The following is a 15,536-nucleotide window of genomic DNA, read 5'->3' as shown; positions in this document are numbered from 1 at the left end:
GGGGAGCATCCCTTACCTGAAGTGATGGGGAGTTGTTGGGACTGATGGCTTCCACGGGAGCTACGACAGCAGGGAGTGCCAACAAGGTCCTAGTGCTTTGGTGGGATTTTTGTTGTGACTACCTAATTAGGTAGAACTAGAAGCAAAGAGAGCAAAATAAGTCGCCTCCTGTGGGTAAAGACACTCAGAGCTGTCGTGTGCTAGCGGATGGGCTAGGTTTTGCTGCAGTGACAACCATCCCCCATCTTAAAGGCTGACACGATGGTGGTTTACTTCTCGTTCAGCTGAGGGTACAGGTGGTTGTCCAGATTACCTGGCCTTTGGGTGGCACCTTGGTTTTCCTGATGGATGGAGTCTTCTCCTGCCTGAGGCTATAGCACCTGGAAAACACCACCTTGTCTTCCGTGGGGCGTGGGAAGGGGGCACTGGGCACTTCAGAGGCCTGGGAAATGGCTCTCCTCATACCTGCTCCTGTCTCAGTGGTCAGCTCTAGTCCCGTGGCCACTCCCACATTCAAGGACCAGGAAGTACAGTGTGGACGACACCAGGAAGGTCTCCCAAGTCACTGCCACTCTGTTACATACAGGTACTTGGACGAGCCAGTGGAGTTCCGAAGCAGCTCTTTTTCTAGCTGGGAAGACAGTTCAGACTCCTACTGGAGAAAAGAGACCATCAAAGATGCTGACGCCATCCTGAAGACCACAGGCTATTCAGACAGGTACGAACACAAAGCAGAGGGAGTGGAACTCGTGAGGCCACACATCTCTAGGGAAATTCTCTAAAAATTAGTCAATGATTTTATTCAACAATCGCAAGAATATTCTTTGCATCCTGGTCTCTTTTCTACCACTGCGGTCTTGCCTTTCCAGAATGTCCTATAAATGGAATCATACAGTAACTGGCCTTGTAGACAGGCTTTTTTTTTTCTTTTCCTAGTGCATTTGAGACTCTGGTCGTGATGTTGTGTGTCTTCCTCTTCTCTGTTGAGTCATTTCTCTGTTCACCTGCCGAAGGACCATCTCTAGTTGTTCGTGATTATGAATGAAACACTTTTTACCCTCCTGTCCAAACCAGGTTGCTGTTGAGAGTACAAGGAGACATGACGAGGGTTGGACAAGAGGTGCAGCCTGGGCGTGTGCTGGGTGACAGGAGGATTCTCCTTTGGTGTCCCGCGTGATGTGGGGTCACAGCTAACGTTCATTACCACGTGCTCGGTGTTTACTGATGGCTCTGTGGTGCCGACGAGTGAGATGACTGGGCTGTTTAAATAGGAAAATTCCTTCAGATGTTGGGTGCTTTGGATATTTATTCATGTTTTTATTAGAATTTTCAGACTTTTTAAAGTGGTCTGGAATCCTTTTACAAAATGACCACTGTCAGCTTTTTAAAAATAAAATGGCATTGATATGCATTATAAATGAGAAATGCATTTGCCTCACCTCAAATTAGTTTAACCTATTTGGTCTGGATTTTTTTGTTTGTTTTCATTTTATGTGCTGAGAACACATTAGGATCCATACTTTCAGCGAATCCCGAGTACATACAACAGTATTATTTACTGCAGCCCGGTCCTGTGCTTCACATCCCCAGAACGTATTCTCTTGTAAATGCAAGTTTGAAGTCTTTGAATATCTGCCCATTTCCCCTACCTCCAGCCCATGGGAAACACTGTTCTACTCTGTTTCTGTGAGTTTGACATTTATTTATTTGACAGACAGAGATCACAAGTAGGCAGAGGGGGGGCGGGGGAAGCAGGCTCCCCTCTGAGCAGAGAGCCTGATGTGAGGCTCGATCCCAGGACCCTGAGATCATGACCCAAGCTAAAGGCAGAGGCTTTAACCCACTGAGCCACCCAGGCGCCCCGAGTTTGACTTTTTTAAAAAATATTTTATTTATTTGAGAGAAAGAGAGAGAGCACAAGCAGGCAGGGGTGGAAGAGGAAGGGCAGAGAGAGAAGCAGATTCCCCACTGAGCAGGAAGCCCTAGGTGGGATTCAGTCCCAGGACCCCAAAGTCATGACCCAAGCCAAAGGCAGACACTAAACCAATGGAGCCACCCAGGTGCCCCGACTTTTTTTTAAATTTTAGGTTCCACATAGAAATGAAATTGTACAGTATTTTTCTTTCTCTTATAATATTTATTTCACTTAGCACAATGTCCTCCAGGTTCATCCATGTTGTCCCAAATGGCAGGATTCCCTTTTTTTAATGGCCGAGTAGTGTTCCATTGAGTACGTATTTTCGTGCCCGTTCATCCGTCAACAGACACTTAGACTGTTTCCGGGTCTCGGCCACCGTGAACGACGCTGCAGTGAACTTGGGAGGGCAGAGATCTCGAGGTCCGGACGTTGTTTGCTTCGCTCAACGCCCAGAGGCGGGATTGCCGGGTTAAGTGGTCCTGTTTCAGTGCGGCGCGGGCGTCTGTGCTAATTCACATTCATTCCCACCAGCAGCGCACAGGGCTTCCTTTTCTCCACTTCCCATCCGTACGCGGCTCTTCTGGTAATTGCCAGCCGAGCACGCGTGAGCGGGCGTCTCACTTGTGGTTCTGATTTGCATTTCCCTGACGATGAGTGACGTGGAGCATCTTTTCAGATACTCGTTGGCCGTACACTAACTGCTTGGAACTGCTTTTGCTGTGTTTCATACTTTCTGGTGCGTTGTGTTTCCATTGTCATTTGTTTCAAGAGATTTTCATTGCCCTTTTGATTTCTTCTTTGCCCCGCTGGTTGTCCAGGAGTGTGTTGTTAACTTGTGAATTTTCCAGGTTTCCTCTGGTTGTTGATTTCTACTGCCAACCATTATGGTTGCAAGACACTTAATAGGACTTCAGTCTTGACTTGGGAAGATCTAGCATATGATGTAAATGTGTTTTGTGACCTGATAAATGATTTTTCCTGGAGAATGTTCTGTGTGTGTGCTTGAAAATCTGCGTTCTGCTGCTATTAGATGGAACGTCTGGGACATGCCCGTTTGTCCATTTGGTCTATGGTATTGTTCAAGTCCAATTTTTCTTGATCTTCTGTCTGAGTGATGTGTCCACTACTGAAAGTGGGGATCTGATGTCTTCTGCCGTGATCGCAGGGCTCTTTGTCCCCTCAGATCTGTTAGTATTTGTGTCATCAATTTAGGGGAGCCCCTCTGTGCTTACAGTTATTACATCCTCCTGACGAATTGACCTCTTTCTTATTACATAATGACCTTTGTCTCCTGTTACAGTTTTTGTATTTTATTTTTATTTTATTTTATTATTTATTTTGAGGCAGGGAGGAGCAGAGGGAGAGGGAGACAGTCTCTATCAGACACCCCGCTGGGTGTGGAGCCTGACATGGGGCTTGACCCCACGACCCCAAGATCATGACCTGAGCCGAAATCATGAGTCAGACACTCAACCCCCTGTGCCACCCAGGTGCCCCTCCGTTCACGTTCGTATGTTGTTAGTTACCATTCATCAGTGCAGCTCGCACCGCTCCTTTCGGCATTTCTGTGATGCCAGTCTGGTGGCCGGCAGGGCGCCCTGTCTTGTTGGTGTTCCCGCACTTGGGGTATGTTGTCCCACTGTCCCCTGGCCTGCTGGCTTTCTGCCGAAAAGTCTGCTGGGGGCCCTACAGGGATTCCATTGTACGTGAAGAGTTTTTTTTCTCGCAGCTTTCAAAAATTTTCTTTTCCTCATGCTCTGCTTTTTATTCCCGTGACTTACGCATTTTGAAACTGGAGACCTGCATCTCCCTTTCACCCGCTTCGCTCACCCCCTCTTAGGCCTTCTGTCGGGTTATCGTCATTTGTTCTCTGTGGTTTTAATTCTTTTTTTCTATTTGTTTTTTGTGGGGTTTTTTGGTTTGTTTTGGTTTTAGTTCTGAATCTGCCTTTTGTTTGTTTATTCTTTTTGCTTTTAGATTCCATTGGAGTCATGTGGGATTTATCGTTCTCTCTTTTTGTCTTTGATTTTTGACAGTTTTATTAAAATGTATCTTAGTGAAGATCTCTTTGGATTGAATCCCTTTGGGGACTTTGAGCGTTATGTACCTGAATTCCCACGTCTTCAGATTTGAGAAGTATATAGTCATTATTTCTTTAAATAAGCTTTTGCCCTTTTCTCCTCTCTTCTCTTGATGGAGTTGATTCTCTCATATTGTATTATCGCTTTCCCCATAATACGTACATTTTTTTCATATGGTGTCCCATAATTCACATAGGTTTTCTTCCCCTTTTCATTCTTTTTTCTTTTTTCTCCTACCGGGGTAATTTTAAATGACCTGTCTTCGAGTTCACAAATTCTTTCTTCTGCTGGGTTAAGTCTGCCACTGACGTCCACTGTTGGATTTCTCAGCTCCAGAGTTTCTGTCTGATTCAGTTTTATGATTCTGTCTCCATGTTGAACTGCTAGTTTTGCTGGTGTACTGTTTTCCTGATTTTGTCGAGTTGGATGTGTTCTTGTAGGTTGCTGAACTTTCTTAAAATAATTACTTTGAGGGGTGCCTGGGTGGCTCAGTGGATTAAGCCACTGCCTTCGGCTCAGGTCTTGATCTCAATGAGCGGGGAACCTGCTTCCCCTTCTCTCTCTGCTTGACTCTCTGCCTACTTGTGATCTCTCTCTCTGTCAAATAAATAAATAAAATCTTAAAAAAAAAATTACTTTGAAATCTGTCGGGCAATTCCTTGGGGTCAGTTATTGGAGAATTATTGCGTCCCTTCTGTGGCATCTCATTTCCTCGATTTTTCATGCTCCTTGGGGTCTTGCATTGCTGTCTTTGCATTTGAAGAAGCGTCACCCCCTTCTGTCTCTACTGATTGGCTTGGGGTGACAGATGCCTTCAGCAGCAGACATGCTAGGGATTCTGAAGCTTTCACAGACCTTTCCTTTTTTTTTTTTTTTTAAATTAAATTAGCATATAATATATTATTGGTTTCAGGGATACAGGTTCATGATTCATCAGTCCTACACACTTCACAGCACCCACCATAGCACATACCCTCTATTGTCCATCACGCAGCCTCTGATGAGTACTGCTGTGCTTCTGGCATCTCCCAGCCCCTAAGCCATGCAGATCACCTCAGTGTTCCGGGTAGGGTGGGAAAGAAGCGGCCTCCTGTGCAGTGCCCCCCACAGCTGGGAAATCAGGCACCCACTTACCACCCTCCCACCTCCCACTGTGGGAGATACTGTGGGCCAAGTGGATCTCCAGTGGTGCTAAGCTGTTTCAGTGGGGGGCGGGGGCAGGTGGTGACCCAGGCAAAGCAAAACTGTTCCTCTTACCCTCTTCAGTGGGTCTGATCTTGGATTATTTGCTCCAGCAGTGTGCTGGGACCTGTCTGCTGCTCTCCTGCACACCCATGAAGGCATTCTTGCCTGTGGACGATGGCCAAAATTGGTGTTCTATAGGGGGTGATGATGGCAAAAAATTTCTATTCCCTTGTCTTGCTGACATCACTCCTGTTTTGGCCATTGTTCATTGTAGATCTACTGCTCGCCGTAAGCCAGACTATGAGCCAGTTGGAAATACAGATGAGGCTCAGAAGAAGTTCGGGAATGTCAAAGCCATATCATCAGATATGTACTTCGGAAGACAAGCCCAAGCTGATGTAAGTGTCCGGAGAGTTTGCATGTGGGCCCCGCAGAGCAGGAAGCGAGCAGAGACATGAGGGTCAGGGCAAGAGGTGATAGGCGCAGAACGAGGTGGACTCGGGCTGCGAGAGGCCGCTGCCCCTGGGAGCTGGCATTAGGACTGGAACCCAGGTCTTTCTGACCACTCCCCCAGGCAGCCCCAGCTGGATGCACAGCTGGCAGGTAGGGACCAGGTCTCATGTTTCTCTAATTCCTTTCTCAGTATTTTGAACAGACATCCATTTCCTATCTTTGGAATAAATTTCCAGCAATTTTCAATGCAGATGTAATTTACTTAATTTTTAAATTATTATTAATGAAGTTAAAGAAAGTAGACATGTTTTTGGAGGGTAGATATACTTACCTTCAGGTTGTTGCATCTTAAGGAGTCTCGCCAAGCAGAGGGATCTTACGGCAACAAGGGGGCCCTGAGGCTTTGTTCTAACGTAGGCGCACCTGCTCCGAGCTCTGGGCGGGGCACGTCACTGACTGACGTGTCCTCCTGGCTCTCCGCTTTCCCCTCGTACTCAGCAGTGCTCATATGTCGGCTCTGAGCTGATGGTTTTTGCATAATTGCTCACGGTCTTTGGAACCTAACGTTTCCTATTCCTTGTCTTCTCCAGTATGAGACCAGGGCTCGGCTGGAGAGGCTTTCGGCGAGTTCCTCCATAAGCTCAGCCGATCTGTTCGACGAGCAGCAGAAGCAGCCGGCAGGTACGGGGTGTGGGACAGTTTGTGGGGGGCGGGGGGGAGCAGCTCACAAGCTTGGTGGCTGCTGTGTCCACGGCACCAATGCAGTTTCTATGCACAGAACTTCATACTTTTCTTTCACTCTTTCTTTTTTTTTGAGGATTTTATTTGTTTGACTGAGAGGAGAGAGACAGCCAGAGAGGGACACAAGCAGGGGGCAGTGGTAGAGGGAGAAGCAGGTTTCCCACCAAGTAGGGAGCCCAATGCAGGGCTCGATTCCAGGACCCTGGGGTCGTGACCTGAGCCGAAGGCAGATGCTTAATGACTGAGCCACCCAGGTGCCCCAAACTTTGTACTTTTCCAAGATTATCAGCAACTGTTATATGATGCTTTTCCTCCTCTGTGAGTTAGAGCAGAAATTACTGTTATTCCAGGCTTTGTGTATCAGGAAACTGGGTCACAACATTTCACCAGCATCCCCTAGGTTGCCTGGCAAATCTTCCTAAAACAGTGTCTCCTAGTCCATTGGGAACGTGGTGTCTGATGTGTGGTATCGCGGCCTTGCAGGGGGGCAGCTCTGGGCTCCTAGCGTCACTGGTCACTCCCTGCCTAAGACCTTGAGCCTTTCATAGCACTTATAGCCTCCAATTCTCCTCTGTGAAGTGGCTGGGTAGTATGTTCCTCACAAGGTGACACTGAGGCTTCAGTCACGTGGGGGTCTGGCGCGGGGCCCGAGGGAGGCATAAGCAGATAGAAAGGGGACTGCACAAGGCTCCGTCTTCCAGGGAAGGCAGAATGTGGCCTTGGGAACAGACAGCTGGAGAGGAACTTGCTGTCTCCCCAACCCTCTTAGGGTCCAGACCCCCTTGAGGAGAGTCTGGGAGCCGCAGAGAGGGCCCCTCAGAGCCCGGGCCCACCATGGACACCCAGAGCCCTGCCACTCTCCACTTGTGCCTCTGGGTTCTTGAGCCGTGTTGGATCCCGCCCCCAGCCTCAGCCAGGCCGCAGGGCTAGGGGACGGCTATGTTCCCTCCTGTGTCACAGCTAAGGGTCAAGGAGCAGTGTCCTCTGGGGTCATTTCAGGAACTCGCTCAGCAGGGGAGCCCAAGGGGAGGGGGTCTCCCAGCTCCAGGACCACCTGCTCTCCCTCGCTCCCGGCCCTGGAGGGGCTGCCCGCGGGCACAGCTGACCGGCGTGGGCAGCCACCAACAACGGCTGTTTTCTGAGTCCAGTTGAAACGGCCTCAAGAGAGAAGGTCATAGGGCCGACCCGAGTGCCTGGGACCTTCAGAGATGGGGTGCGGGGATGTCAGAGGATCCCGCGGCCCTCGGAGCACAGTGAGCGCGCCGGGTTGCCGGCTGCTGTGGGAAGGAGCGCCCCAGCCTGGAGAGTCCACCGACCCCAGGGACGGGTGGGGGTGCTCGATGCTGCACCTCGGCCTCACACAGTGGGGTGGGGGCTCTCCGCAGGCCCCTTTCTGAGCTGTTTTCTACACTGAGTCCGGGTGGGGGCAGGGGTGGCTCCCGGACGTGTGTTCTCACCTCAAGGCTCTCAGCGTCCTGGCCTCTTGTCCAGGCAACTTCCTTCTCGGCCTGCCCCAGCAGAGGGGTGCTGGCCCTGCACCCCCCGGGAGGGGATGCTCTCCACAGCCCCACGCACGGCCCCCCACCGTGGGCCTGTTCTGGGTCACCTCACAGCCCTAGTAGGAGTCAGATCAGCCCGGAGAACCTGACCTGTTGAAAATCGCCCCCCACCCAGCTGTGTGTGTTTTTGTAATTCAAGTTGTTGGAAGTTTTGTCCTGAAACATTGTTTGTTAGGAGAAAAAAAAAAAAAAGCAAAAAAAATATTTGGAGATCAGATGAAAACAGCCTTTCCAATTGTTGAAGGAAAATCGTGGTCGGCCTGTGTTTACTTTCCTGTCCCCTTTCAGAGAACAAAGGCCCTTTAATTGTTTGGGCCTTGTGTGGGTCCCAGACTCCATCCCTGGGAACTCACGGTCAAGGTGAAGGTGCCCCCTGGCATGCCCACAGAGGGTGCCTCCTCTCCCCGGCCCCCCGCCCTCTCCCCTCCGACCAAGCGCACGGCTCCGACCATGGCCACCCTCACTGTGGCTCTTCCATCAGGCCCGTCTGAAAAGTTGCCTTCAGGAACTGGCCCAAATGCAAGGGCATTGAACAGCTCTTATTAAATATTTACTTCTTATTTGGAGTGGGTTTCAGCAAACAGCAAAAGCTGGTTTAAGAGACTGTTCTGAGACTATTCTGTGTTGCTTACGTTGGAAGCTTTCCCGTCTATGACATATCAGTGTCATCGAGTAGATCCTGATAAACCTTTATAATTTCTTTGTGGTGGGGGGGACAGGTCCGGATCTGAAAGGCCTCCTGGTGAGTAAAATGCTTCCTGGGGATGTGGTTAACCCAAGAGTCCTGATGTTGACTGAGGGTGTTTCCCTTTCAGGGTCTTGAAAGGGCCAGATGAGAAACAGCCGCACGCACCCACAGCCCGTCTGGCCCAGTGTCGGTCCCCGTGGTCACACCCCAGAGCAGGGTCAGCTGGGGGACGTGGGACTGCCATCAACCGTGCGGACTTGCATGGCGGCCCCTAAGTGCGTGGAAGGACCGCGGAGGCCCCTTTGGGAGCAGCCCTGGAGCAGAAGTGGCTCCGGGCAGAAGCCTCTCCCCTCGAGGTGGTTCTTACACGCTGGCTCGGTGCGCCCTTCAGGTTGCGTGTTTGCTCCTGTCCCCTCGGGGCGCCTCAGCTACCCACCCTTTCCTCTTCACTCAGGCCCTGAGCCCGGGCACGCGGCCTCTTCAGGGCCTGCAGATCTTTGAGCATTGGTGGTTCTGTCTGGTCCGTGGGTGACCGTGTGTGCCCTGCGTCATAGATGTGTGGTGGCCTTGCCAGCCCAGATTCGGTGGCAGACTGGGGTGTTGGTGACGTCTATGGGGCTGCTGGGCTGGTCGCAAACGGTGCCCCCGCAGCCCTCTGTTCCTTCCGAAACTCGGCACTCCTGTCACCGCGGGCCTCCTTTCTCTCCATTCGTCTCTGTTTCAGGGAAATGGGTACGTGATGTTTCACGGCAGCCTTACTGTTTGAGGAGCCGGGAACTGCCCTGCGCTCCTCCCGCTCCTGCCCTACAGAGCTGCCCTCCCGCTTGTCCCCGCCTCCCGCTGGGTTTTCAGAGTTCACCCTGGTCACAGGGGGGTCCAGTCCTGCCCCTGGCTGGCGTGCAGCTCCGCCGCCGAGCGCCAGCTGGTGCCTGGCTCCCGTCTGCCCTTCCCGGAGTGGCGCGCACCGCCCTGTGCACTCCCCGGAGCCAGGCCTTCCGAGGACCCTCTCCCCCTCTGCAGCCGGAGCCCACCTGGGATAGGACCTGTCCGACCTCGTCTCTGCATGCTGGGCGCAGAGAAAGGCCCTGGGGTCTACGGAGCACATGAGTGCTCTAGGGCCGTGGGGCACAGCCCCAGGCCCCCGCCATGGTGTTAGCGCCCCTTCCAGCACAGCTCGGAACAGATTTTGCGACAGCTGTGAGGTCGCGGGGCCTGCGCGGGGCAGCAGTGACGGGCTGCCCTCCCCGCCCGAGCTGTGAGAGCCAGTGCATGCCTGCGCCTGCTCTGCTGTGAGGCTTCTGGAAGCTTGTGTCGAGGGTCACCCCCAGGCCTGCATCTCGAGCAGCTGTGCCAGGCAGACCCCTGCCGACCCACGGTGGGCACGGGCAAGTGTTCGCTGGTGTCCCTGGCCTTGCGGACCCGACGTTGGGGCCTCCACACTGATGGCCTCTGCCCGGGCCTGGACCCTCCAGGGCCTCTTTCCCTCTTGCCATCTTCCCCATGGCTTGAGCCAGAATCCTGGGAGTCAATCATCCATCATTTCTCTCTTTGCCAGCAACTGCCCACCCCCCCAACAGCCAGTTGATCCAGAAGCCTCCTGGGGACACTCAGACGCATCCCTCCCTGCCACGGACTTGGGCTCCGCAGCAGAAATGCCAAGACAGGCTCTGACTGTGGCCACGCTCTCTTCCTGTTGTCAGTGGATTGTCCGCCTCAACGAGTAGCAGCGATAGGGCACGTGACCTAGACCCCGGGTCGGGGAGCCTCTTCCTGAGGAAGCAGCTCGGGCTGTCATTTCCTGGAGCCCCGTGTGCGGCCGAGCTCTTAGCCGGTGCTTCAGCCCTCAGTGGGGACACGGCACCCAGATGCTGCGGAGGAAGGAGGCTTCACACCCACAGCGGACCTCCAGTCGAGCCTAGGGCCGCGGGCGGAGGGTGGGAAGGCGCCTCCTTGCCGGGGACCTGGCAGCTGCTCTGGGAGTTAGCAGGCTGCTTACGTTCCCCGGGGCTTAGCTCGTTAGTGAGGTTGAAGGAAGGAAGGTGCATGTTAATAGAGGCTGAATCAGATCCGAGTTTGTTTCTCTCTCTCGTGTGATTCTGGGGGACAGTTCAGGATGTGCATGATGTTCCCAGATGCCACGGAGCCAGGCGCTTTTCCTCCTTACTGCTCACGACCTCCACGTTGTACTTCACCTCACGCCAATGATGGCTGCTCGAGCCCCAGGCATCACACCTGCATCCCAGGCAGCAGGAAGGAGGAAGAGGGCGAGGAAACACCAGGCCCCAGCCCTGTAAGGCCCTTCAGTTCTGGTCACACCAGTGACCAGAACTCTGTCTCCTGGACACACCTTGTTGTGGGGTTAGAACTGGGGAAGGGGGGTAGTGACGCTGGGAAGCTGGTGTCATGTCAGGGCCCCTTGCGGGCTGCACGTGGTCGGGGAGGGGTCATAGCCCGGAGCGTCTGCCTTAGCTGCGCTCGCCTCCTCACACATTTCTCCAGTTGGAAACTGTAGGTGGACACGCTCCTGCTGTCCCCACTGCCAACCCCTGCTCCAGACCCACCCAGCCCCCTGGGCCTCACTGGGTGGTGGCGCGGCTGGAACCCTGGCCCTGTGTACTCAGGATCTCACGCTGGCTCCTTATTGGCTCTAAAGACCCAGCTTTAGTGGCTGAGCTGGGATTTGAACCTGAGATCCAGTGGCTGGGCTGGGCCTCCACTCTGTTACAGCAAAGGCCCCTCCCTGCAGGGTGGACACGGGAGCCGTGCTGTGGGTTAACACAGCGTCCCTTCCTGGCAGCGTCCATGCAGAAGGATACACTCGTCCCTTTCATGTGTTCTTGGGAAGGGGACTGGCTTCTGTTGCTGAAAGGGCAGGTGGGTGCGCGTGGCAGTGCGGGGCCGCTGGGCGTGGCTCCCCAGAGGTCCTGCAGGGTTGGGGCCCCCGAGCCCCTCCCGCTCCTCGTCACACCTCCGTGACAAAGGTCCGCCACGAGAGCCTGCTTGTCAGCTTGGGTTCGCACCCCTTGTCGTGATAACACTGACGCTCTCCACCTGCGTCGGTGGAAACGCGCCTCTGCTTGTGTCGGGCACCCATCGTGGATGCCGAGAAACCCAGCCGCGGCGGCCTCGGGAAGGAAGGCAGGGCGTCTGGCTCTACCCAGCGAGCCGGGCTCCAGCTCAGAGTCTCAGAACAGCCTCAGGGAGACACTTAGGCTCTGGCTTCCCTGGGGACCCTCCCTTCCTCCTGCCCTGTGGCATGCTTCCTCTCCCACCCCCACACTTGGCAAGACAGGGATCTGGTGGCTGCAACAGAGCCTTGGCCCCCACGCTGGAGCCTGACCCTTGACCCCGGAGCAAGTGGACAGTTCCTCTCCCTTGGAGATACACAAGGCCCAGGAAGGCTCTGATTGGCCAGGCCTGGGTCCCATGCCCACCCCTCTGACCGGAGTCCCGGGGGCTCCCTGGAGGAAGGAGGGGGGCTTGCACAGAAACAGGGGGAAGGGGTGCTGAGCACGTGCGAAGTAGAGATGTCTGCCCGTCTGCCCTTTACCGAGTACTTACCTGTCGGATCTGGTGTTGAACACCTTCGGGGGGGCGGGGGGGACCAGGAACCCAGAGACGCTGAGGAAGCTCTCCACAGACACACAGCTTCAAAGTGCAGGGCCAGCTTTGAACCCCTGTTGGCCGCAAGGCCCAGCACTGCATCTCCTCTCATGTGGCGTCTTGTAGCTGGTTCGTGGTGAGGCTGGCACCAAGTCCTGACCCCAGCACAGGCTTCCTCGCCCATAACCACAGGCGTTGCTCGTGGGCAGTGGGAGGGGAGGGGACCCCACGTTCCTGAGGTCATCGAGGGCCCCGGGCAGTGGCCGTGCTGTCTGTCGCAGCTGTGGAGTGACAGTGGGATCTGCTCTGTGTGCAGGGAACTACAGCCTCGCAAACGTGCTACCCACGGCGCCCGACATGGCCCAGTTCAAGCAGGGAGTGAGGTCCGTTGCTGGGAAGCTCTCGGTCTTTGCTAACGGAGTCATGACTTCCATTCAGGTTGGTGACGCTGGGGTGACGGGAGTGGAGCGGGGTGGTGGCTCAAAGCTTCGAAAGGGAGATTTGGACCACTCTTCAACTGCCGGCAGATTCGATCACATAGTCTTGACTGATAGGTGTGCGACAGAGTGACGCAGGCAGTCGTGAACACCAGAAATTGTCGTTTTATTCTTGTTTACATTTTCTAGTTGGTGACCCTCGGGGAACGGTTACAGGGGTTGTCGTGATCCTGACTGACTTCTTTCCTATACTGAGACAGAGAAATAGTAAGAGGGAAATAAAAATGACCTATGATCCCTCATGAGGAAAACTTCTGTTAATGCTTTAGTATATTTCATGTTAGTTTCAGATTCCCATCCATATCCTTTTAAAATTCCAATAGGATTATATTGTATATATGATTTGACACTTTCTATGATGTTTTGTTACAAGCATTTCCTACATTTTTGTTTTTAAGATTTTATTTATTTGACACAGAGAGAGTGCACGTGTGTGCCCAAGCAGGGGGGAGGGGCAGAGGGAGAAGCAGATGCCCCGCTGAGCAGAGAGCCCGATGTGGGACTCAATTCCAGCAGCCTGAGATCATGATCCGAGCCAAAGGCAGACGCTTAACCCACTGAGCCCCCCAGGAGTCCCCCCCCCCGGATGCTATTAGTAACATAAAAACCTGACCAGGGGCAGCAGCACCTAATGGATGTGGCCCTGGTGCTTCTGGAGGGGCTTCCCAGGGTGGAGGGTGGGGATGGCCCCACAGGGAACGTCCCCTCAGCCCCGAGCCGCCTGCTCTTCTCACTGCCCTTATAACCGTGGGTCAGAATCCCCAGGATCTTTCATGTCCCTGAGGTCCGCTGAGCCCATGCCAGTCCTTCCAAGCAGGTGACATCTATAGCTTGTGGAAGGTCATCCGCATGGTCTAGGTCACCCCCCATAGCGTCATTTCCTGGCTGCAAAAGCAGACGTGCAAGGCCGAGTGGCTTCCATGGGAGACGGCTTGGCTGAGCCAGCATTTCAGGGTTCAGGCTCCAGTGGGGGCTCCTGCCTCCCTCCCCTGACACCTGCCTCCCAGGGGCTCACCCCCCAGATTCTCCCCCCACACCCCCACAGCGCGGAGCCGCAGATGCGAGTCAGAGGCTGGGGGAAGGGTGCTCTTGTGGCTCAGGAAGCCACGGCCACGAAGCTTCCAGTTACTGTGGCGGGTGGGGGAACGGGAGCCAGCCATGCTGAGTAGTGTGCTCCCGGCCGGGACGCCCAGTGCGAATCCGCCCTCCTCTCGGTTCTCTCCCGGCAGGATCGCTATGGCTCCTAATACCCCCTCGGCTGATACCTGTTCCCCAGGGAAACTCCTCCCTCTGTGACCCAGTGACCACATCGCAGACCGCAGCTGGGACCAGCAGATTGTTTTGCTACTTTGTCACATGGTATATATGCATTACTGATTTTTAGCATTTCTTTGGAGAAATTCTCATTTTTGATGTAGTAGAAGCTTTATCGTAATTTCTATTGTGCATTTCCTCCTGCACACGCCCCGCAGTTGGGCAGAGGCGTGCAGATCCTTGCTTGATTTTTGTGGAATCTAGTTCCAGCAGCCGGAGGGCCTGGAGACCAGGGCTTCTCCCCACTCCGAGGACAGAGCCTTCCTTGTGGGGGTCAGGGGGTGTCGAGGGTCTCGGTGCTGAGTGACCTATGGGCTGAGGGCCCCACGAGCCGCTGATGCTCCAGGGACCTGGAGAAACAAAATTCACAGCATGCATTTCCTTCAGAAGGAAGCAAAGAATAAAAACAAAAGACCAAAAATGTCTAATTTGACAGATTGCTCCATTTATATTTACGCATATTAAGGGGGTTTCAAAATAATGTTGAAAGTCGTCTGTCCCTTTGTAAATGTTTATTTTGTATGATTTATAAATTAAAAAATAATTTTCAGTGAGTACTTTTAACAAACCTAAGCTTCTGCATTGCCAAGGGAATCAGTCTTTCCACATGGTGTTGTTTGAACCGATGGGACCTTGGAGGTGAGAATTCCCTGAGTGTTTACAAACAGAGAGCTCACAGAATTCAAAACGAAGAAGAGAGACCCACAGAAAAGATTTCAGTATATGGGAGAAGAGTAGTTGTAACTGGGTAGTTTTGTTAATATTTTTATCTTAATCTTGGTTTTCAAAAAATTACAGAATGTGTATAAATGAATAAAGACAAATAATTTGGCTGTGTTTTAGACAGCATTAGAATATATTGTTCAGCACAGTAAAATATATTTGAAATTTGATGAACCAGAAATGTGGTTTCCACTGAATATTTTGTGAATTTTTCTTAAAAGATCAAATTTGTAGACTCAACATAATAAACCCTTGCAGCAGATTGTGTCGCCTGTTTTTTTCTTTTTTACAAAAACTTTTGTAACGAATCTGGTAACTCAGGGCTCCTGGAATAACGTGAGTGCACATTTGAATCGTGACGTAACTACGGACGCACCTGTTCCTAGTGGATGTTGGTTGTCATGTTGTCACCCAGGCGGTGGCAGGCGGGTTGTCCTTGTTGAAAGTGAGGACGCGCACTGTGGCCTCCTCCACGCCCAAGGAGCTGCTGTGACAAGGTGACACAGTCCTGGGGCACTCAACAGAGCATCTGGAGTTTCTCACCCCGCTGGAGGTCCCACCGGAAGTCCCAAGATCAAGGTGGCATCGGGGGTGGTTTCTGGAGAGGTCTCTCCCCCTGGCTCCCAGAAGGCTGCCGCCGCTTTGTCCTCCAGCAGCCTCTCCTCTCCCAGGGGCACCAGCCCTCTACAATCTGGGCCTCACCTCTCTTAACCTTAAGGACCTCCTTAAAGACCCACCTCCAAATACACTCACTCTGGGAATTACGGCTTGGAC

At 53.0% G+C, this 15,536-nt stretch overlaps 1 protein-coding gene across 1 annotated transcript in view; it reads left to right on the top strand.

Annotated features, from left to right (window-relative positions):
- ARFGAP3 (ADP ribosylation factor GTPase activating protein 3) overlaps window positions 1-15,049 on the top strand; it is a 45,966-nt gene extending 30,917 nt beyond the window's left edge. Inside the window, exons 12-16 of the mRNA XM_059187174.1 lie at window positions 587-718; window positions 5,459-5,582; window positions 6,228-6,318; window positions 12,545-12,666; window positions 13,955-15,049. Coding sequence (XP_059043157.1) covers window positions 587-718; window positions 5,459-5,582; window positions 6,228-6,318; window positions 12,545-12,666; window positions 13,955-13,972 — 487 coding nt within the window. The 3' untranslated portion in view covers window positions 13,973-15,049. The remainder of the gene's footprint in view (window positions 1-586; window positions 719-5,458; window positions 5,583-6,227; window positions 6,319-12,544; window positions 12,667-13,954) is intronic.
- The last annotated feature ends 487 nt before the right edge of the window (window positions 15,050-15,536 follow it).

Source organism: Mustela lutreola, chromosome 8 (genome assembly GCF_030435805.1).
Source record: "Mustela lutreola isolate mMusLut2 chromosome 8, mMusLut2.pri, whole genome shotgun sequence".
NCBI classification, from domain to species: domain Eukaryota; kingdom Metazoa; phylum Chordata; class Mammalia; order Carnivora; family Mustelidae; genus Mustela; species Mustela lutreola.
Note: the sequence above shows the minus strand (reverse complement) of the source record. Positions and strands in the feature narration are given on the sequence as shown.